Below are 22,458 nucleotides of genomic sequence, written 5' to 3'. Positions count from 1 at the left end.
AGCATTCAAAACCAAGATGTGTTTGCCGAAAGATGCGTCCAGGTGGTGCTTGCCTAAGGACACGTCCGGGTGGTGCTTGCCACAGGACGTGTCCAGCCGGTGCTTGCCTAAGGACACGTCGGGGTGGTGCTTGCCTCAGGACGTGTCCGGCGGTGTTTGCCTCCAGGGGCGTCCAGGCGGTATTTGCGTCCGGGCGGTGTTTGCCTCCGGGCGTGTCCGGGTGGTGTTTGTGTCCGGGCGGTGTTTGCCTCCGGACGCTTCTGGGAGATGCTTGCCTCCGGGTGATGCTTGCCTAATGACGTGTCCGGGCGATGCTTGCCTAAGGACGCGTCCGGGCAGTGTTTGCCTCCAGGCGGTGCTTGCCTGCAGGCGGTGTTTCCCTCCAGACGCGTCCGGGCCGTACTTGCCTCCAGATGCATCCGGGCCATGCTTACGTCTGGATGTGGGTTTTTCTTAGGATGCGTCCGAACAGTGTTTGTGTCTGGAGGGCTTGGCTCCGGACGCATCTGATGGTGTTTGTCTCGAGGCGGTATTTATCGAATGTCCGGTATAAAATGGATTTCAGACATTATTTTGTTTCCACCTTCACTGTTATTCTCTGCAGAATCATTTTGATGAAACAGTATGAATCGTAATTAACGGTCCACCGCACGTCTGACTTCCCTTCCTCTCACCTCACACTGTCTTCCCATCCCCCACCCATCCTCGCTCCTTCACCCATCCTAGCTCCATTCCCCCCCATGTCTTCACTCTCCCCCAACCTTCTCTTCCTTTTCCCCCAGCTTTTTTCCCTCCCCCTCCCCTTTCGTAACCCCATCAGCGAAGCGACGGGTGGAAGATTTTTTTTTTAAAGTAAAAAAAGAAGCCTTTTATTCTTGTGCTGGTTGAGAGCTTAAAATGGGAAGTTGTATATTTCTTAACAGCAAAAAAAAAGGTATTCGGGAGCAATGGAGGCAGCGGCCTTTTGCTTATACACTGCCTGGGTTCAATTTTCTATTTTCTTTGTGATTGAAATTTTTTTTAATTTCCACGAAGGTTTACATTAATTTGAAACAACTTTTACTTAATCTTGTTGTTTTTTTCTCTCGGAAGTGCATTTCCATGTTTCAGCAGAGACAGACACCATCATTACCATATGAGAAAATACAACCCTTCGCCTCCCTGACGGGAGTATAAAGAGAGAGGGGCGGGGGGGGGGAGAGGAGAGCAAAGCGATTCCTCACCAAACCTCGCTATACACTCCAGGAGGGGGTGAGAGCGAGGAGGAGTGGTGAAGAGAGGAGGGGGTTTGGGAGGAGGTAAGTGGGAGGGGAGGGGGTTCTTGAACCAACTGCTTGTCCACCTATTCTCAGGAGGATGTTTTTGCTGCTGCTGTTGTTCTTGTTCGATATTTGAAATGTGCACCCATTGGTCAGACCGGTGCCGGACCACACCCACATGTCGTTTGACTCCACCCACCATGGCAGGAAGACAAATTATATGGCCGCCATCTTGGTTTTCTGGTGGGCCTAATACATTAGTCCTGTAGGCCTCTGCTGACTATCTATTGTCCGGGTTTGTTTTTTTCTGCGTCGCAAGTTGTGACCACAGTTGTGAAAACCAATAAAGATCGTATCGAGCGGCAGTTTCAGTAAATAATCTTATCTAACGGTCACTAATTGAGTGAGTGTCTGATCCATTGAAATGGGTTCCTCATGGACACGTGGTTTAATCATTCACGTCCGATTGCAGACAAAAAGTGCAGTTGAGAGTTCGATCATTGCATGAAAGTTCCAACAAAAAACCCTTGCAATGAAGTGGGAAATGAACGTCACAAATATAAACGGTCGGCTGAGTGGAACTTTCGAGAATGATGATCATGCTGACAGGATGGCCCGGAAGGACGCACACTCAACTCTGTTTGGAAGCTGTCGAGCCTGGGTTGAAATCCCGACCTGGTTACGGGCAGTGTGATTCATCAATGTGTGTGCTGTCCCGCGAAAGGACGTCAAACGAGTGTTCCATCTTTCGGTGTTGGTTGGTCAGTTATTGGACATTAAAGATCGCACCGTGTCCTTCGTGAAGAGTCGGTGAGCTATTACCGGCACCCGAACAAATTCCTGCCGAAACCAGCAAAGGGAATTGCATCAGCGGCACACCCGTGCCCTCAGCCAATGATGCTACCCCGCAGACTTGTGCTGCACACGAACTAAAAAGAAGGAGGTGATGATGATGATGAGCAACGCCATCATGTATTGTACTCGACAGAACGTCGGTGCTGCCGATCGAAGCAGTCTCTTGGCAAATGTTATTCTGGTTGCTTTGGAAAGAGAAAGCAATCTCGATGTGATGTGATAAGCGTTATCCCTTACCAAACCACCCACCATAACCCTTCATCAAACCACCCAACATAACCCTTCATCAAACCACCCACCATAACCCTTCATCAAACCACCCACCATAACCCTTCATCAAACCACCCACCATAACCTTCATCAAACCACCCAACATAACCCTCATCAAACCACCCAACATAACCCTTCATCAAACCACCCAACATAACCCTTCATCAAACCACTCCACCATAACCCTTCATCAAACCGCCACCCACCATAACCCTTCATCAAACCACCCACCATAACCTTCATCAAACCACCCACCATAACCTTCATCAAACCACCCACCATAACCTTCATCAAACCACCCACCATAACCTTCATCAAACCACCCAACATAACCCTTCATCAAACCACCCAACATAACCCTTCATCAAACCACCCAACATAACCGTTCATCAAACCACCCAACATAACCCTTCATCAAACCACCCAACATAACCCTTCATCAAACCACCCAACATAACCCTTCATCAAACCACCCAACATAACCGTTCATCAAACCACCCACCATAACCTTCATCAAACCACCCACCATAACCTTCATCAAACCACCCACCATAACCTTCATCAAACCACCCACCATAACCTTCATCAAACCACCCACCATAACCTTTCATCAAACCACCCACCATAACCTTCATCAAACCACCCAACATAACCTTCATCAAACCACCCACCATAATCCTTCATCAAACCACCCACCATAACCTTCATCAAACCACCCACCATAATCCTTCATCAAACCACCCACCATAATCCTTCATCAAACCACCCACCATAACCTTCATCAAACCACCCAACATAACCTTCATCAACCCCCCCACCATGCCCTTCATCACACCACTCAACATAGCCTTCATCAAACCACCCAACATAACCTTCATCAAACCACCCAACATAACCTTCATCAAACCACCCACCATGACCTTCATCAAACCACCCAACATATCCTTCATCAAACCACCCAACATAACCTTCATCAAACCACCCACCATACCCCTTCATCAAACCACCCAACATAACCCTTCTTCACACCACCCACCATAACCTTCATCAAACCACCCACCATAACCCTTCATCAAACCACCCAACATAACCCTTCATCAAACCACCCAACATAACCCTTCATCACACCACCCAACATAACCCTTCATCAAACCACCCACCATAACCCTTCATCAAACCACCCAACATAACCTTCATCAAACCACCCAACATAACCTTCATCAAACCACCCAAGAGCATGGTAACCCTTTCATCAAACCACCCAACATAACCTTCATCAAACCACCCAACACAACCTTCATCAAACCACCCAACATAACCTTCATCAAACTACCCAACGCATAACCCTTCATCAAACCACCCAACATAACCCTTCATCACACCACCCACCATAACCTTCATCAAACCACCCACCTATAACCTTCATCAAACCACCCACCATAACCTTCATCAAACCACCCACCATAAATCCTTCATCAAACCACCCACCATAACTATCAAAACCTTCATCAAACCACCCACCATAACCTTCTATCAAACCACCCACCATAACCTTCATCAAACCACCCACCATACCATCCTTCATCAAACCACCAACATGACCTTCATCAAACCACCCACCCATGACCTTCATCAAACCACCCAACAGCAACTCCCAAACCACCCACATATAACCTTCATCAAACCACTCCACCCAAATAACCTTCATCAAACCACCCAACATAACCTTCATCAAACCACCCACCATGACCTTCATCAAACCACCCAACACCACCCAACATAACCTTTCATCAAACCACCCAACATAACCTTCTCATCAAAACCACCCACCATAACCCTTCATCAAACCACCCAACATAACCTCATCAAACCACCCACCATAACCCTTCATCAAAACCACCCACCATAACCCTTCATCAAACCACCCACCATAACCCTTCATCAAACCACCCAACAAACCCCTTCACCCACCATAACCTCTTCATCACACCACCCAACATACCACCCTTCATGACAAACATCAAACCACCCAACATAACCTCTTCATCACACCACCCAACATAACCCAACATAACCTTCATCAAACCCACCCAACATAACCTTCATCAAACCACCCAACATAACCACCCACCATAACCTTCATCAAACCAACGATATTTTTTTGACACCACCCACCATAACCTTCATCAAACCACCCACCATACTCCTCCACATCAAACCACCCACCATAACCTTCATCACACCACCCACCATACCTTCACCAAACCACCCACCATGTCCAACATAACCCTTCATCAAACCACCTCCGATAACTCCATCAAACCACCCAACATAACCCTTCATCAAACCACCCACCATAACCTTCATATCAAACCACCCACCATAACCTTCATCAAACCACCCACCATAACCTTCATCAAACCACCCAACATAACCCTTCATCAAACCACCCACCATGACCTTCATCAAACCACCCAACATGACCTTCATCAAACCACCCAACATAACCTTCATCAGACCACCCAACATAACCTTCATCAAACCACCCACCATGACCTTCATCAAACCACCCAACATAACCTTCATCAAACCACCCAACATAACCTTCATCAAACCACCCACCATAACCCTTCATCAAACCACCCAACATAACCCTTCATCAAACCACCCACCATAACCCTTCATCAAACCACCCAACATAACCCTTCATCAAACCACCCAACATAACCCTTCATCAAACCACCCACCATAACCTTCATCAAACCACCCGCCATAACTTTCATCAAACCACCCACCATAACCTTCATCAAACCACCCACCATAACCTTCATCAAACCACCCAACATAACCTTCATCAAACCACCCACCATGACCTTCATCAAACCACCCAACATAACCTTCATCAAACCACCCAACATAACCTTCATCAAACCACCCAACATAACCTTCATCAAACCACCCACCATGACCTTCATCAAACCACCCAACATAACCTTCATCAAACCACCCAACATAACCTTCATCAAACCTCCCACCATATCCCTTCAACAATCCACCCAACATAACCTACATCAACCCACCCAACATAACCTTCAACAAACCACCCACCATAACCTTCATCAAACCACCCACCATAACCTTCATCAAACCACCCACCATAATCCTTCATCAAACCACCCACCATAACCTTCATCAAACCACCCACCATAACCTTCATCAAACCACCCAACATAACCTTCATCAAACCACCCACCATGACCTTCATCAAACCACCCAACATAACCTTCATCAAACCACCCAACATAACCTTCATCAAACCACCCAACATAACCTTCATCAAACCACCCACCATAACCTTCATCAAACGACCCACCATAACCCTTCATCAAACCACCCAACATAACCTTCATCAAACCACCCAACATAACCTTTCATCAAACCACCCACCATAACCTTCATCAAACCACCCACCATAACCCTTCATCAAACCACCCACCATAACCTTCATCAAACCACCCAACATAACCCTTCATCAAACCACCCAACATAACCTTCATCAAACCACCCAACATAACCTTCATCAAACCACCCACCATAACCTTCATCAAACCACCCAACATAACCTTCATCAAACCACCCACCATAACCCTTCATCAAACCACCCACCATAACCTTCATCAAACCACCCACAACATAACCTTCATCAAACCACCCACCATCAAACCAACATAACCTTCATCCATCAAACCACCCCCCATAACCTTCATCAAACCACCCAACATAACCTTCATCAAACCACCCAACATAACCTTCATCAAACCACCCACCATAACCTTCATCAAACCACCCAACATAACCTTCATCAAACCACACAGCATGACCTTCATCAAACCACCCACCATGACCTTCATCAAACCACCCAACATAACCTTCATCAAACCACCCACCAGAACCTTCATCAAACCACCCAACATAACCTTCATCAAACCACCCACCATAACCCTTATCAATCCACCCAATATAACCATTATCAACCCACCCAATATAACCATTATCAAACCACCCAATATAACCATTATCAAACCACCCAATATAACCATTATCAAACCACCCAATATAACCATTATCAAACCACCCACCATAACCCTTACCAAACCATTCACCATAACCCTTCCCAAACCATCCACCTTATGGTGGGTCGTTTGCCGTTGCCTTTCCAGCAGTCACTCAGGGCAGTTTTTCTTTTTCTTCTTTTTTTCAGCGTGTTGGAAATAACTCTCCTCCTATCCTCGAAAATCACCATGGGATCTTCGCGGGTCACCAATCGTCACTGTTGGCTTGCAGATATCGCAGCATCACGACCATCTGAGGGACGGTGCACAATTTGAGGTCTCGTCCTCCATGGAAAACACGTGGATGACGGTTTATACTTCGGTCGGGATTCAAACCCAAGCTTGACAGCTCAGAGGGGAGTGTGCAAACGTCAACCCATCCTAGTAGCTCAAAATAATTATGGAGAAACTGTATGGTGCAACATTTTATTTAAATGTTTTTAAATCACCCATTACCGTGTGGTTCGGTGTTCACATTGCCACACACTGTTGAATGACAATAACATGCTCGGAAAATTAAAGTTTGGTAACTTGTCTTCATATAGCTATGAAATCCCAAACGTTCCAAATGCGATGCTGTAATTCACTAATAAAACTTTCAGGGATGAAATGATATATAAATGCTCATCTGTATCGTTTTTACCCCACACAATGGGCTCCCCCTGTCTGTGCATCAGTCAGTCTATGATCGAGGAACTGAATTTCATTGGAATTCCATATTTTGAACACCACAACAGGAATAGGCTGCAGTTTAGCAGTGCTGGTACTTTCACTCTGAATTTAACCAGACTCGGTTGTGTGATGGTGGGAGCATCGGTTCTGAGTCTGGGAAGGTGGTGGTTCAAACCCCAGTCGAGTCATATAAAGGACTTTTAAAATGGTACGTGCTGCTTCCTTGCTTGATGCTCAGCCTTCAAAAAGGAGTGAGTACGGACAACCAACCATAGGTTGGTATTAATAATAATGCAGGCTTTGATTGACGTCATGGCCTTCTCCTGTGTCGAAGTTCCTTGGAAGAGATCTCATATTATCCTCCTGTATTGAATAAGACAATTAATTCTATGTATGTATGTATATATATCTGAAAATAATCGGAAAAAAAACAGCGCTGGCCTGATCTCCACCAAAACTTGCATATGTGTTGGTTGTACCCACGGTCAGGTCATGGCCACAAAGAAGAAAAATATCCCCTCTCCCCCCCCCGAAAGACGACTTGCCAATGTTCCCAAAGGGGGCGGGTGCTTCCAGTTATTATAATTTGGCAAACTTGTACGATGTCTCAAAATCCGCACGCATGCACACAGCAGGGTAAATCAATTGGTTAAATCTGTCGGTATCTGTGTAACAGTCAAAAATTAATCGAAAAATCATCCAAAACAGGAAACTTTGTTTTTAAGGACGTCATAAAGGACACAAACAACAAGCACGAAAGACTAATTTAACGTGTTAAATAAGGTGGTGTAAAAGGCAGTTCATCGATGGCGGTAAACTTCCGTTTAAACTTGTTTGTTGTTTGTTTTTGCAGCCTTTAAAACTAATTTTATTCCAATTGAATTATACATTTAAACACTGCAGAACACAAATCACCTTGTTTAGACTTCCAAAAACCTATAGTATCGTAGTATTTGGAGAAAATGCCATTTCGAGTTTTCAACCAAGCAAATTTTCCTCCCGCTCTGAGTTCAGAGTAACAGCGAGCTTAAGATAAAAATGGCGGCACCTAGCAATGTAACCACAGAGCCGACTTCGTCCAAAAGATCTGCTCGCTTATGTGAACTGTTTCCTCAAATATTGTTCCGAAATCGTCAGTTTCTCCGAGAAGAGTTGGCAGAAGGTTCAGCTACGGACTGTTCTGTTTGTATGGTTGCGATTGCAAATGTTATTCAAAGTTCACCAACAGGGCTGATCAGTGTGACCACTCCTCATTTTCATAAATGTCAAGGTGAGCCAATGAAAAAAAGCCAAGAATTCACAAGGTTTCGGAAAAGCGATGATAATGGAAAACCTATACGCCAAGAAAACCTATAGAAAACCAAGACGCCAAGGTGAACAATGAATAGCCAAGATCTTGTGAAAAAAGCCAAGGAGTGGTCCACACTGGGGCTGATATAGGTCGTGCACAGAAACACAAAAGGAAGAGTTGAAAAGATCCTTCCCATGTGCACTTTCTCTCAAGCCTGCATGGGTTAAGGTGTTCTATAAACTCCCTAGTTGAACAAGCACTGATCATCCTCATAGACTTTACTCCTTAATCTTCGTAATCAATCAAGAAAATAAAAGTGATTAAAATGGTATAAATCATTACGAAGACACAATTCACAAAGATGTAAAATTAAAAAGTTTATTTTGAAGTGTATTTAACAAATAAAAACCATGATTTTAATACATCGTAAACTCCGCGTTTCGTGTCTCGATAGTTATGAAGTGAGACGATGAGTTAAAACTCATTAACACAGTGCAACAAATATTGATCGATTAAAAGTCACAAAATAAAGACATGAATAAGTGTTTGGTGGTGTGAAAAGTAAACCAGAATGAGTGCGCAACACTTGAGAATAAATCAAGAAAATTGCATTCAATCATCGATGAATGACCCATAATTTGAAAAGTGAACGTGGAATGAATGCAATAACAAATTAATAATAAAGGACAATGAATGCATCATGAAAAAGGAGGGGACTTTTGTTCATTTTTGGGGGGTTTCTTTGTTTTGTCTTTTTAACTGAAATACAAATGATCAAAGAATGAATGATTGTGAGTGAATGTGTTGGAATGAGTGAAACCCATACATACAATGTGATTGAATAAAAATAATAATGAATCGATCACGCTCTTAGCAAAGCTTCGTGTTCTTCGGTCTTTCCTTTCCCCAGTCGTTTCAGCAAAAAGAGAGAAGTAACAGCAGAGAAGATCTGTGAGGGTGAGAGAAGGGGGCATCAGGGATAGGGGAGGAGAGGGCGGTAGTAGGGGTCAGAGGAGAGGGAGGGCAGCAGGGGTAGGGGATGAGAGAAGCGGGGAGAGATTATTTTTCTGACAAGGTTTTATTGCACAGAATACGAGCATATTGATCAAAATTTTGCAGGAAACTGTGCTTAAGATAGCCGGCTTAATGTTGCATTTCAATGTTTGTTTCGCGGCATTCAATAACATTTCACGACGTTTAACAATTTCCTCTCCGCTCCCCGGATGTCATATATATTGTTGCGGATTTCGCGCCCGCCGGCGTGCGACGGCCACGTAACTCGAATCGCGGCACGTCGCCCACCGGACGGACAATCCAGTCGTGACCCTCTCGGACTAACGCCGGGAACCAGTCACGGGTGGACCTTTCGGTCTCACCGCGATCGAGCCAATCAGCCCCCGCGTGGGATAGGGTTGCTCGCCAAATTCGAACTACCTAAGTACCCACGCGGAGGGTAGACCGGGCGATCGCACCTCGCCGCAGGTCGACTTCGGACACGGGCCACTTAAGCGACCCGTTCCGTACTATCAGAATAACCGAGCGGTGTTATCGTCGACCTCGACGGTTCGATTAATTATCGGGCGTATTCAGCCCACTACCAACCCTTTACGTGAAGCAAGATGGGGATTCAATGGAGGAAAAGACGAAGCGAAGCGGGAGAACAGTTCAACAATAAAGCACATTTATTCGCGACGAACGGAAAGCACACAAATACAATTCCACCAAATGCACACAAAAAAAGAAAACACAATTCCATTTACACAAAAAGCAAACATAAAAGTGAAAACACAGTGCAGAGCTAATACCGACTACCGAGCACACGGCAACACTTATACAATTCTACTTCACAGACGGCGCCGACAACACATACCCAAAACCAAGGAAAAGAAATCCCCCAAGAATGAGGTAGGCCTGAGGCCGAGACCGGGTCGGGCCTACCCGTCTGGTGATGAGACGCGGAGCGGCGATGGCCCCGCAACCCGCGGGCCTCGTGGACAGTGCCTGGCAGGGGGTGGGAACGGGGCCCCCTTGGTCGCACTATCTCAGCGCGGGGGGAAACAGGAGGGGGTTGCTGATGCTCAGGGTATAGAGGATCTTTATTATCCCTGGTGTGCGTCTCCACCTCGGCCAGGTCGCGCTGCCGGCCTCCCTCGGGCGTGCAGCTCCTGGCACCGACGCGAGCACCCCCTCGTCCGACTCTCTTCAGCTTCTCCAGCCACTGCAGGCTTCGGGCTCCAGACTTCTTTCGTTCTCGTTTGCGACTCTTCCTCTTCTGACTCGTTCTGACTGACGAACACCGTCCTTTTATCCCCCCGTAACTTCGCCTTTGACCCCCTCCCTTTGACCTTTCACCTCGCTCCCCATTGGCCCGAGAAAAAGTGGGCGTGAAGGCTTTTTGATCCACAAATTTGCATATATCGATCGCCCTGGGGGCGGGGCCAATTCGCCCCTCGCTCACCGATTGGACGGCAAAAAGTGGGCGTGTGTCGTTTTTGATCCGTTTTTGAAGCACAAAATCCGTGATTTTGTACACGCTGTTCGACGCGCGTTCTGCATGAGTCCAACACCGGTACCCACAGCGGGGCAAGAACGGTGGCGATGCTACGGTTGTGAGGTGTGCGTGAAGGTCGTGGCGGTTGTGGTGAAGCGGTGGTTGTGGTCGGTGGTTGATGTTGTGGTTGTGATCATGGCGGTTGGTCCAAAATAAAGATAGTAAAAGAAAAACGGCTATCCTGAAGAGTCGCAGCACGTATAAATGACATGTATTCCCACTAGACAACGGGTTTGGGCCTAACTACACATGCACTTACCGAGATACCTCACCTAAGGGACCTGAATGGTGGTTTGCGAATCTGGTAACCACAACAATATATATATATAAGCCTGGTGTTGGCGCAGTGGTTAGGGCAGTGGCTTGGGACCCAAAAGGTCCTGAGTTCAAGCGCTGTTGGGACACTGAATTAATATATGTATGTGTGTATATATGTATATGTATATGTATATATATATATATATATATATATATATATATATATATATATATATATATATATATGTATATATAAAAACCAAGTCAAAAACACCAGGGGGTTGACTCAGCCTGCTATCCTTCCGAAGTCGGCGAAATGAGTACCAGTTGTACTGGGCCCGGTGTATGCCCCGGTTAGAATATGTGTACCATATCCCTGTGTGTCGTCGTAACCGGGCGTAGTGGAGTGCGCCTGTAATCCGGCTACTCGGAGGCTTGGGTTGGAGGATCGCTTGAGGACGGGAGCCCTGCACTGGGCCGCGCTATGAGAGGGTGTAGGGCAGCCCGGAATCATGGTGAAACCCAATCCTTATCCCTGTGTCGTAAGAGGTGACCAGGGTTGCGTCAGGAAGGGAATCCGGCGTAAAACCTGTGCCAAGTCAGTATGCGGTTCATAACGGATGATCCGCTGGGGCGACCCCTAACGGGAGCAGCCGAAAGACGAACAACAACATCCCTGTGTGTCGTAAGAGGCGACCAGGGTTGCGTCAGGAAGGGCATCCGGCGTAAAACCTATGCCAAATCATTATGCGGACAACAAAACGAATTTCCATACCGGATCGGTCGAGGCCCGGGTTACCAACGACCGCCACCGGTACCGGTGGTCAGCAGGGTACCAGTGGAAATTGTGCTGCTGCTGGGCGAAGGAGGAGAAGGAGACGGGGAAGGCGAGTCCGGAGGCAGTGGGAGAGGGGGAAGGGTAGAAGTGTGGAGGTGAGAGTTGGAACTCTGATGACTGGCAAAGGGCGAGAGTTGGCTGAAGGATGTTGAAGATGGAGCTGCCAGGCAGGAGGAGAAGAGGAAGGCCAAAGAAGAGGTTCATTGATACGGTGAGGGCGGACATGCGGGTGGTTGGAGTGTCAATGGAAGATGTGGAGGATAGAGCGAAATGGAGACGGTTGATCCGCTGTGGCGACCCCTAACGGGAGCGAGCCGAAAGAAGAAGATACATATATATATATATATATATATATATATATATATATATATATATATATATATATATATATATATGTATATATCGGATGTCATATACCCGGGTCCCTTGCATCAATCAAGAGCCAGGTAGTTGAGACGGGACCATGAAAGGTCGAACCGTAATCTAAACACAAACGACCTTCGCACGAAAGATTGTTTGAAAATACATCTTGACCACTGTTGTGATGGTCGTGGTCATCCACTCCCTGTGACGTTTCCATTCCTCAACCTCCAGCTCGAATTGTATACCGTGTTGATTTTCATAATTTATGTCACAGGAGGCGTGGCCATGAGATAAGTGACTCAATATATGTAAATGAGCTCCGTCCTCAAATGACAACTGTTGAATGATGGAAAGCCATCATGATTGTTTGTGCCTGTCCTGCTCATTCCTCTGTATTTTTGGTTTTAATATCCAATGGTCGTCAATGGACCAAACACAGCACCCAATGCGTCACGGGGCATTCCCTTCTCACATGTTGGCTGGGGGAGAGTATTGGACAAACACATGGAATTTTAGATGGACAGGACACAAGACAGCTAGTTAGAGACAGACCGTGCTGGCAGCTGTAGCGACGGACACGACAGCAAGTGAAACACGGTGTCTTTGAAGCATCAGACCGTATTCATCTTTGACCTGCAGACAAAAACACAAGATAACGATAAAGTGCTATTCTGCTAAATGAACAGGTGTTTATGATGTGTCCTATGGGTGTGTTCAATGGTGTACCTGGGCTGAGATTACCTTGAATGATAATGGACTACAAACAGCAAAGGAGACATTAATGTCGAGCGAGACATAGAGCATGAATTAAACCACCTGCCGTGATTGAAACAATTAATGAATGAGAAATAACGGAAATTAATAATTTTCTTTTACCTGTGGCTCTCCGAGCAGCAGTAAAATCAGAGGCAGGAGCCAAGCAGATGTGCTCAAGGCGGCACCAGTAAACTGTGAACAAAATCCAACCTGTTAGCATGGGGTGGGGGAGGGGGGGCTCAGACGAGATGCACGTGGACTGAGTATAAAATGTGTGTGAGAGGCCATCTACTTAGTACGTACAAAGCCTGGTGTTGGCTGAGCGGCTCGGGTGGCTGACTTAGGATCTTCGAGTCCTGAGTTTAAGAGCCCCGTTGGCTGCTAAATTAACACCAGGTGGGATTGACGGAGCCCGTCATCCTTCCGAGGTTGGCAAAATGAGTACCAGTGTGCTGGTGGTGGGGCACAGCATGAGCGGCACAACTGCGCTTCCCAGAAATGAAAGCTACCATAGCCAAGCTAACCTTTTCCCCAGTCTTACCTTTATCAATTTTTACTAAAGAGTTCATAGAACACCTTACCCTGCGCTGTCTAGCCAAACAAGGGCATGGACATGGTCTGCGAGCGGAAAATTTGATTGGTTGCGTGACATAAAATGCCATAATATTTTGTCCAAGTACTCCTAAACGGAAGGATTTTGAAAGTGCCAAAAAGGCGACTTGTGTTCTAGTGTTCAAGTATATAACTCAATTGGAATAAAATTAACATTTTATAGGTTGTAGAAAAAAAAAAGAAAAACGTTGGAAGTTTACCGCTGTTAACGCAGCGTCTTTTACACCACTGAGTGCCGTTCTTGTGACGTCTGTCACCGAAGGTGGACGGAGGTGATGTTTTCACCAGTCTTTGTTTGTCTGTGTCTGTCTGTCTGTCTGTCTATGAACAAGATGTCTCAAAAAGTTGAGGACGGATTCGGACGAAACTTGGTGGGTGAGTTGGTTCGGCGACGAGACCAAGCCGATTCAATTTTGCCTCGGGTCCAAATCCAGAGCTATTTGCGGGATACAAAACATAACCTGTTCAACCTGGCGGAGGTATGCACTCTACCGAGTACCGTTGTAGTCTAACACGTTACATTAGTTATTCGTGCCTGCTGTTTGTGTCCTTTATGACGTCATTAAAAACAGTACGTTTCCTGTTTTGGAATTATTTTCAATTTTGTTGGTAGTTGTATGGCAGCTTAGCTGCCGGGGAAGCTATCATTTCTTGGAAGCGCAACTTTGTCGCTGATGCAGTGCCCCTCTACCAGTACACACATTGGAACTGGTACTCATTTCGCCGACCTCAGAAGGATGACAGGCTGAGTCAACCCCCTGGTGTATTAATTCAGCGGCCGACGGGGCTTGAACTCAGGACCCTAGGATCCCAAGCCACCACCCTAACCACTGGGCCAACACCAGGCTACAAAGTAGGGTTAAACGACAGGTTCGTTTTTGATTGACGTTCCGATTCGTGTTCAAAATATAATATTAATTTGAAATGGAGTTGTTCCTCAATCATAAACTGGTATTTGCAGACAGACAGACAGACAGACAGACAGATAGAAGTGAACCAATAATTGCATAACCCCACCGTTTGCTTCACCTGCGTGGGGTAATAATCTCAACTCAGCTCCCTCCCCTAACCCACACCTGTAAGTGTGTATGTATGAGTGTGACCCACGCGCAGGTAATAGACAGGTGGTTTAACGGAATGAGTGAAACTTGGCCTCTCCTTTTTCTCTCTACTATGTGGCACTCATGTTTGGTTTAAAAAAAAAAGAACTTCTCCATTTCGTACCATAGAATATCCAGAGTACGTTGTCACAAAGCTCGTAAGTGATCCTCGACGGCTTCACAATGGCGATTGTGTACAGCAGCCAATGAGACCAAGCCAGTGTCCGTAATATAATGTCCGTGAGGTGTCTGTCCTTCATGTCGCAGAAAGGCGACGAGCAAACTTTCCGTTGCAATGGCTTTCGTGGAGCCGAACGGGCCTGCCATCGTCGAGATGATGGAATTATGGGCACCACGTTCAACTACTCCATGATTGCTCGGATTTGTGGCCAAAAGCCATAGCTCAGCAATGCCTCCTGGACGCCACCAAGTTTCATCGACCAAGACCCAATTAGCACCGTTTCCCTTGAGTCCATCATTGTCACGATGCAATGTCTGTGCGTTATGGCGGCTTTGCTCACCGACCTCCCGACAACATACAGCGAGTGGAAGAGCGGTCTTAGGACAATCGTAGGGATGTTTACCCAACGGGTGTTTAGTCGGGGTTCAGATCAAGTCCCTGATTTTAATCCATAGATCTCTGCATTTAGGGGTGTGTTTGTGACCGTGGCTGAATGATCAGCCTCCATTATCCCACCCACCTCCCCCATAAGTGGCCTTAAGTGGAAGTTGTTGTTTACGAAACAGAGAACGAAAACAGCCGGGAGGGGGGGGGGTTCACCACAACACCCTTGGTGCCTTCTCAGAGAGATTACGTTTGCGAAAAACTGCAGATGAGGGGAAAATTGGCGCAAAATGCAACTTGGGAAATTTCAACGTGATGAGAAAATGACATCAGCAGGACAGAATAAAGGGAGGGATGTGTAATATCAAAGTTCCTTAATCAAAAATGAGATTACCATGCACAGTAACCAGCGCTTGACCACGCCTCCTGCTATTAATCCCGCCACGCCCACCAGCCCCGCCCATAGCCCCCCGAGCACGCATGCGCAAGCCAGTGCAAACACGGGGGACAGTGTGAGCGGAGCCGGTCCAGGTGGAGAGCCGTGAAGCGTCGGGACGATCGTGGAGCGATGTGAAGGTAGCGAGGAAGAGAGAGTTTCCCAATATTCAAGTTTGACCTCCACAAGCTTGTGGGCGTGGTCGAGAAGGCAGAATGCCACGCCCAACCATGCAGCTCCGCAAACCTGCACGCACGTGATCATTAAGGGCACACTTCAAAGCCACATCATGTACATGATATTAATGATACAGATATCAATTCGGTCCATTGGTTGCATTTTGTATGGAAAGGCATTTTCCTTCAAAACTTCCTTCGTACGTCAAACTATTGCATTACGGGTCATATATTTATGACGTACGCAGCGAGGGGTGAGCGAAGTGCGGCTGATATTAGGGAATAAGTTTGGAGGAGAGAAGAGGAAAGGAAGGGGCAGGGATGGAGCACATGGGGTGGAAGAGTGAGAAGGAGTTACAACCATGACATCTGCTTCCTTGCTTCATGCTCACGGACAATCACATCTCCATAGGTTGGTACCCATGGGGAGGAAGAAATTCCTCTTTAGGAAATGCTCTGCTGAGTATGGGGAGATGGGTGGCACCATTGTTGTGACGTTACTGGTACTCAGAGTGGTGTGTGTGTGTGTGTGTGTGTGTGTGTGTGTGTGTGTGTGTGTGTGTGTGTGTGTGTGTGTGTGTGTGTGTGTGTGTGTGTGTGTGTGTGTGTGTGTGTGTGTGTGTGTGTGTGTGTGTGTGTGTGTGTGTGTGTGTGTGTGCGCGCGCATGCGCGCTCCACAACGAGCCTGAGATCCTATTTTTAAGAGGTCAACATTCCACCTGTATGTGCGTCCGTAATAATTAGAGCATCACCCCTTGTTTAACTTTCCACCTATCTCCTGGTATGGTCATTGGTCACCGCCATTCCCTTATTTCACCAATTGTTACCGAACACGGCTGTTACGCCTCGCTGATTGCTTGTGTGTGCATCTGTGACGTCATAGATCGTTTATGACATGCGGGTTCATCGCGGGGTGAGGACATATCCTCTGCAGCTGTCATACGTGAGTCTGGTGTCAATGCGTCACTGAAGTACAAATGTCTGTCCGCAAGCCTCTGTAACCCCTGATAAATGATCGAGGGGTGAAAGTAAAAGTTTCGAACCTCCTCCAATCACCATTAACCCTTTACATCCCAACGCATTGATCTTCAACAAACAAGTGCATGAATGATACATTCAAATGTACACAAACAAACACACACACACACACACACACACACACACACACACACACACACACACACACACACACACACACACACACACACACACACACACACACACACTCAACTTACCAGCACTGCTGCTGCAGACAAACACATCATCACGCGAAAGACTCTCATCGGTTGTTGTATCTTCATTGGGACAAGTACTCGAACAAGGGAGAAAATAAATGGCAGAGCGAGAGAGACGAGAGGACGAGACCAAACAGAATGAGATGGGTTCGTGAAGCAGAAAGTAAAAGGCAATGTGAGTGTACCTGCTTGCAGACAAAACGGCTTTGACAATTCGTGAGACAGCGGGAGAGAGTTTTAAACGAGCTTTGGGCGTTCCCACGTGGCCCAAATTAGTACCGGGGGGGGGGAGGGTGACATGGAATTAGCGAGTACGCACACACACCCCCCCCCACCACCACCACCACCACCACCCATCCCCGCCCCATCATACTGTCACCATACCTGTCCCATCATCCTATATAATTATCCTATCCCTCTTGTTCACACGCACGCACTATTCATCTGGTGGGTACACTTGGGGTCTTGAGCGTGCGTCAACGTCCGTGCGTATTCCAACCTTTCTGAAACCACGTGACTCGTGCGCACTGACTGCTCCTTGTCGGTGGTGGTACGTGGTTCTGCCTCGTGGAACGTGTTTGCGTTGTGTCCCATACGAGCGTCCTAGGTGTTATGGACAATTTGTCACGAACTCGGGTCTCGTTCCCTCGTGCACCTCGCTTGAGATGTGTCGCTTCCACATGACAAGAAGGAAGAAACGTATTCATCGAATGAAGGATACATTGGTTGATGTGTCAGCGAGTCATGGTTTTAATCGTCAGGCTAAAGTTGAGGCTCACACAAACATCTCGGGTTCATTTGGACAACGAGTTGTTGATTTGTTGGACAACAAATAGTCTGCCTTTAATTGGACAGGTGATCGATTTCAACATCCGACCAACGCTTCCTCATGCGGTCTGGGAAGGAAAGACAATGTGCTTGAGCAGCTGCAGACAGTTCATGCTACCCCAGGTGCGGTTTCGACATTACCACTCACCATTAGTGGGGTGCCAATGAACTACTGCATATATACATATATATATATATATATATATATATATATATATATATCTGCCATATCTATATACATGGGTTCAGACATATATACAATGAACATTAATAAAATATATATATATATATATATATATATATATATATATATATATATATATATGGGTTCATACATATTGTTGCGGTTGTGGAAATTCGCAAACCACCATTCAGGTCCCGTAGGTGAGATATCTCTGTAAGTACATGTGTAGTTAGCCCCAAACCCGTTGTTTAGAGGGAATAAATGTGATTCATTCGGGCTGCGACGCTTTGAGATAGCCGTTTTTCTGTTCTATCTTTATTTTGAACCAACCACGCTCCAACCATCACACAACAACAACAACGCCGCCAACAGCCACGATCTTTACCTTCACAACTTGCTCCCGCAAACATCGCATCACCGCCATTCCAAACGGCACCATGGCCATAAACCACCACCATGAACCCTCCACCACCTTCACCTCTCTCCTTCTGCGGCCATTCCCGTACCACCTGTGAGCACCGAGCGTCGGGCTGTCCTGGGCTCGTACAAGATACGCGCTGAGCCGCGAGTGCAAAATGCGGCCTTTCCGAGGAGAATTCGGATCAGGAATGCTACACGCCCACTTCTGATCCGTCCAATCAGCAAGCACGGGGCGGTTTGGCCCCGCCTCCAGGCGCGTCTGTGTCGAATCGAGATATGCAAATTCTAGGATCAGGGGAGATTCACACCCCTTTTTCTCCGTCCAATGGGTGAGCGTGGCTCCGCCCCCGAGCTCGTTCTGATCCGGAAATTTGCTTATGGGTTCTCCTGCCGGCCAAAAAGCGCCGAGCGCAAGGCGAATCTGGGCAGAGTCGGCCTTGGAAGAGCGGCGAGTGGCAGAAAAGCGGAGAGAGTTTTGGGAGAGTCCGTTTTGGAAGAGCGGAGCGGAGTGGAGTCGGGAGGCGAGGGCGTCCCGGTGGTTTTCGGCAGTCGGCTGAGGAGAATTGGGGGAAGAGTCCAAGGAGCTCGGGTCCGAGGCAAGGAAGACGGCGGTCGGCGACGAGGTCGCGGTGGAATCGCTCGTCACGGGACCCAAGCAAGCCAGCTATACTCTTTCCCCAGAACATCAACAATTCCCTCCCCCCTTTTTCCCTCGCGCTGAGATAGTGCGAAAAGGGGGCCCCGTTCCCACCCCACTCCAAGCAGTGCCAACGAAACCCGCGAAGGAGCACGAAGTTGGGGCACCGCCGCGCTGCCACATTTGCGGCTCAGCACGAAGACACGGGTAGGACCCACCCGGTCTCGCGGACCTGACCGCTCTTTCAGGTCCCGTGCAAATATTGGCCCACAGGCCCCGTCTGCCCTCTTGCCTTTGAGGGTGGCCTTTTCTTTTGTTTCTGTGTAAATGTGTGTGTGTGTGGCGCCAGTCTGGTGAAGTAAAACTGTTAAGTGTTGCCGTGTGCTCGTGTAGTCGGTAGTATCTCTGCGTCATTGTTTCTTTTGTAGCATTTGATATATGTGCATTCTGTTTGCTGTATATGTGTGTTCGCCGTGTGCCGCAGAATAAATGTGCATCATGTTGAACTGTTTTCCAGTTTTGCTTCGTCTTTTCTTTAATTGAATCTCCATCTTGCTTCACGTAAAGGGTTGGTAGTGGGCTTAATACGCCCGATAATTAATCGGAACCGTCGAGGCCAACGATAACACCGCTCGGTTATCCCGATAGCACGGAATGGATCACTTAAGCGGCCCGTGTCCGGAGTCGACCTGCGGCAAGGTGCGATCGCCCGGTCTACCCTCCGCGTGGGTACTTAGGTAGGTCGAGTTTGGCGAACAACCCTATCCCACGCGGGTGGCCGATTGGCACGATCGTGGTGAGGCCGAAAGGCCCACCCGTGACTAGCTCCCGGCGTTAGTCTGAGAGGGTCACGACAGAATTGTCCGTCCAGTGGGCGACGTGCCGCGATTCGAGTCACCTGGCCGTTCGCACGCAGGCGGGCGCGAATTCGCAACAATTTTTTCAATGAACATTGATAAAATATATATATATATATATATATATATATATATATATATATATATATATATATATCAATTTAAGGGTTCATACATATATACAATGAACATTAATAATATATATATATAATATATAATATATATATATATATACGCCTGGTGTTGGCGCAGTGGTAAGGGCAGTGGCTTGGGACCCAAGAGGTCCTGAGTTCAAGCCCCGTTGGGACACTGAATTAATATATGTATGTATATGTGTATATATATATATATATATGTATGTATTTATATAATATATATATATATATATATATATATATATAAATATATATAAACCAAGTCGAAAACACCAGGGGGTTGACCCAGCCTGCCATCCTTCCGAGGTCGGCGAAATGAGCACCAGTTGTACTGGGCCCGGTGTATGCCCCGGTTAGAATAGGTGTACCATATCCCTGTGTGTCGTAAGAGGCGACCAGGGTTGCGTCAGGAAGGGCATCCGGCGTAAAAACCTATGCCAAATCATTATGCGGACAACAAAACGAATTTCCATACCGGATCGGTCGAGGCCCGGGTTACCAACGACCGCCACCGGTACCGGTGGTCAGCAGGGTACCAGTGGAAATTGTGCTACTGCTGGGCGAAGGAGGAGAAGGAGACGGGAAGGCGAGTCCGGAGGCAGTGGGAGAGGGGAAGGGTAGAAGTGTGGAGGTGAGAGTTGGAACTCTGAATGTTGGGACGATGACTGGCAAAGGGCGAGAGTTGGCTGATATGATGGAGAGAAGAAAGGTGGACATACTGTGTGTACAAGAGACCAAGTGGATGGGGAGTAAGGCGAGGAGCATTGGAGGTGGTTTCAAACTGTTCTACCATGGTGTGGATGGGAGGAGAAATGGTGTCGGGATAATCCTGAAGGAAGATCATGTCAAGAGGGTATTGGAGGTGAGGAGGGTGTCTGACCGAGTGATGAGTGTGAAGTTGGAAATTGAAGGGGTGATGATGAATGTCATCAGTGCATATGCCCCACATATGGGGTGTGAGATGGAATATAAAGAAGATTTCTGGAGTGAGTTAGATGAAGTGGTGGAGAGTGTATCCAAGGATGAAAGAGTGGTGATTGGAGCAGATTTCAATGGACATGTTGGGGAAGGGAATAAAGAGGATGAGGAGGTGATGGGGAGGTACGGTCTCAACAAGAGAAATGTGGAAGGGCAAATGGTGGTAGAGTTTGCAAAAAGAATGGAAATGGCAGTGGTAAACACGTATTTCAAGAAGAAGGAGGAACACAGAGTGACATACAAGAGTGGAGGAAAGTGCACACAGGTGGATTACATCTTAAGTAGGAGATGCAACCTGAAAGAGATTAGTGACTGTAAGGTTGTGGCAGGGGAGAGTGTAGCTCGACAGCATCGATTGGTGGTCTGCAGGATGACTTTCGAGGTGAGGTTGAGGAAGAGAGTGAGGGCTGAACCAAGGACCAGATGGTGGAAGCTGAAGGAGGAAGACTGTTGCGTGAAATTTAGGGAGGAGGTGAGACAGGCGCTGGATGGTGGTAAAGATGGGTGGGATGATTGGGCAACGACAGCAGAAGTTGTGAGGGAGATAGCGCGGAAGGTACTTGGTGTGACATCTGGACAGAGGAAGGAAGATAAGGAGACTTGGTGGTGGAATGAGGAAGTACAGGAAAGTATAAGGAAGAAGGGGTTGGCTAAAAAGAAGTGGGATAGTCAGAGAGATGAAGAAAGTCGGCAGGAGTACAAGGAGTGGCGTCGAAAAGCAAAGAGAGGTGGCAAAGGCCAAGGAAAAGGCATATGACGAGCTGTATGAGAAGTTGGATACAAAAGAAGGGGAAAAGGATTTATACCGATTGGCAAGACAGAGGGACCGAGCTGGGAAGGATGTGCTGCAGGTTCGGGTGATAAAGGACGCAAATGGGAATGTGCTGACGAGCGAGGAGAGTGTGTTGAGAAGGTGGATGGAGTACTTTGAGGAGCTGATGAATGAAGAAAATGAGAGAGAGAGAAGGTTGGAAGAGGTGGAGATAGTGAATCTGGAAGTGGGGTGGATCAGTAAGGATGAAGTGAGGACTGCTATGAAGAAGATGAAAA

General features: G+C 47.1%; 1 protein-coding gene across 2 annotated transcripts; it reads right to left on the bottom strand.

The window, feature by feature from the left end:
* Positions 1 to 8,823: 8,823 nt before the first annotated feature.
* Positions 8,824 to 17,627, bottom strand: LOC147021503 (uncharacterized). 2 transcript variants are annotated; one of them, XM_085891479.1, is made up of 5 exons: positions 17,350 to 17,627; positions 15,897 to 16,184; positions 13,346 to 13,435; positions 13,022 to 13,102; positions 8,824 to 9,408 (listed from the first exon to the last, which is right to left on the bottom strand). In XM_085891479.1, exons 1-5 carry the CDS (start codon positions 17,413 to 17,415, stop codon positions 9,322 to 9,324), a joined length of 612 nt encoding a protein of 203 aa, XP_085747605.1. In that variant the 5' UTR covers positions 17,416 to 17,627; the 3' UTR covers positions 8,824 to 9,321. The 2 variants fall into 2 exon arrangements, with proteins under 2 accessions (XP_085747605.1, XP_085747606.1); XM_085891480.1 differs by having other exon boundaries at positions 13,346 to 13,417.
* Positions 17,628 to 22,458: the final 4,831 nt, after the last annotated feature.

This window comes from Eptatretus burgeri, chromosome 8 (assembly GCF_056783735.1).
Source record: "Eptatretus burgeri isolate ZD-2024b chromosome 8, Ebu_testis_v1, whole genome shotgun sequence".
NCBI lineage: Eukaryota > Metazoa > Chordata > Myxini > Myxiniformes > Myxinidae > Eptatretus > Eptatretus burgeri.
The sequence above is the reverse complement of the archived record's forward strand: the minus strand, read 5'-3'. Positions and strand labels throughout refer to the sequence as shown.

Coding starts and splice junctions, on each gene's coding strand:
- LOC147021503 (XM_085891479.1), bottom strand. CDS start 17,415: ATGAAGATACAACAACCGATGAGAGTCTTTCGCGTGATGATGTGTTTG. Junction 13,436..15,896: donor AGCGCTGGTTACTGTGCATG/GTAATCTCATTT, acceptor CCATGCTAACAG/GTTGGATTTTGTTCACAGTT. Junction 9,409..13,021: donor TCGCTACAGCTGCCAGCACG/GTCTGTCTCTAA, acceptor TCACCCTCACAG/ATCTTCTCTGCTGTTACTTC.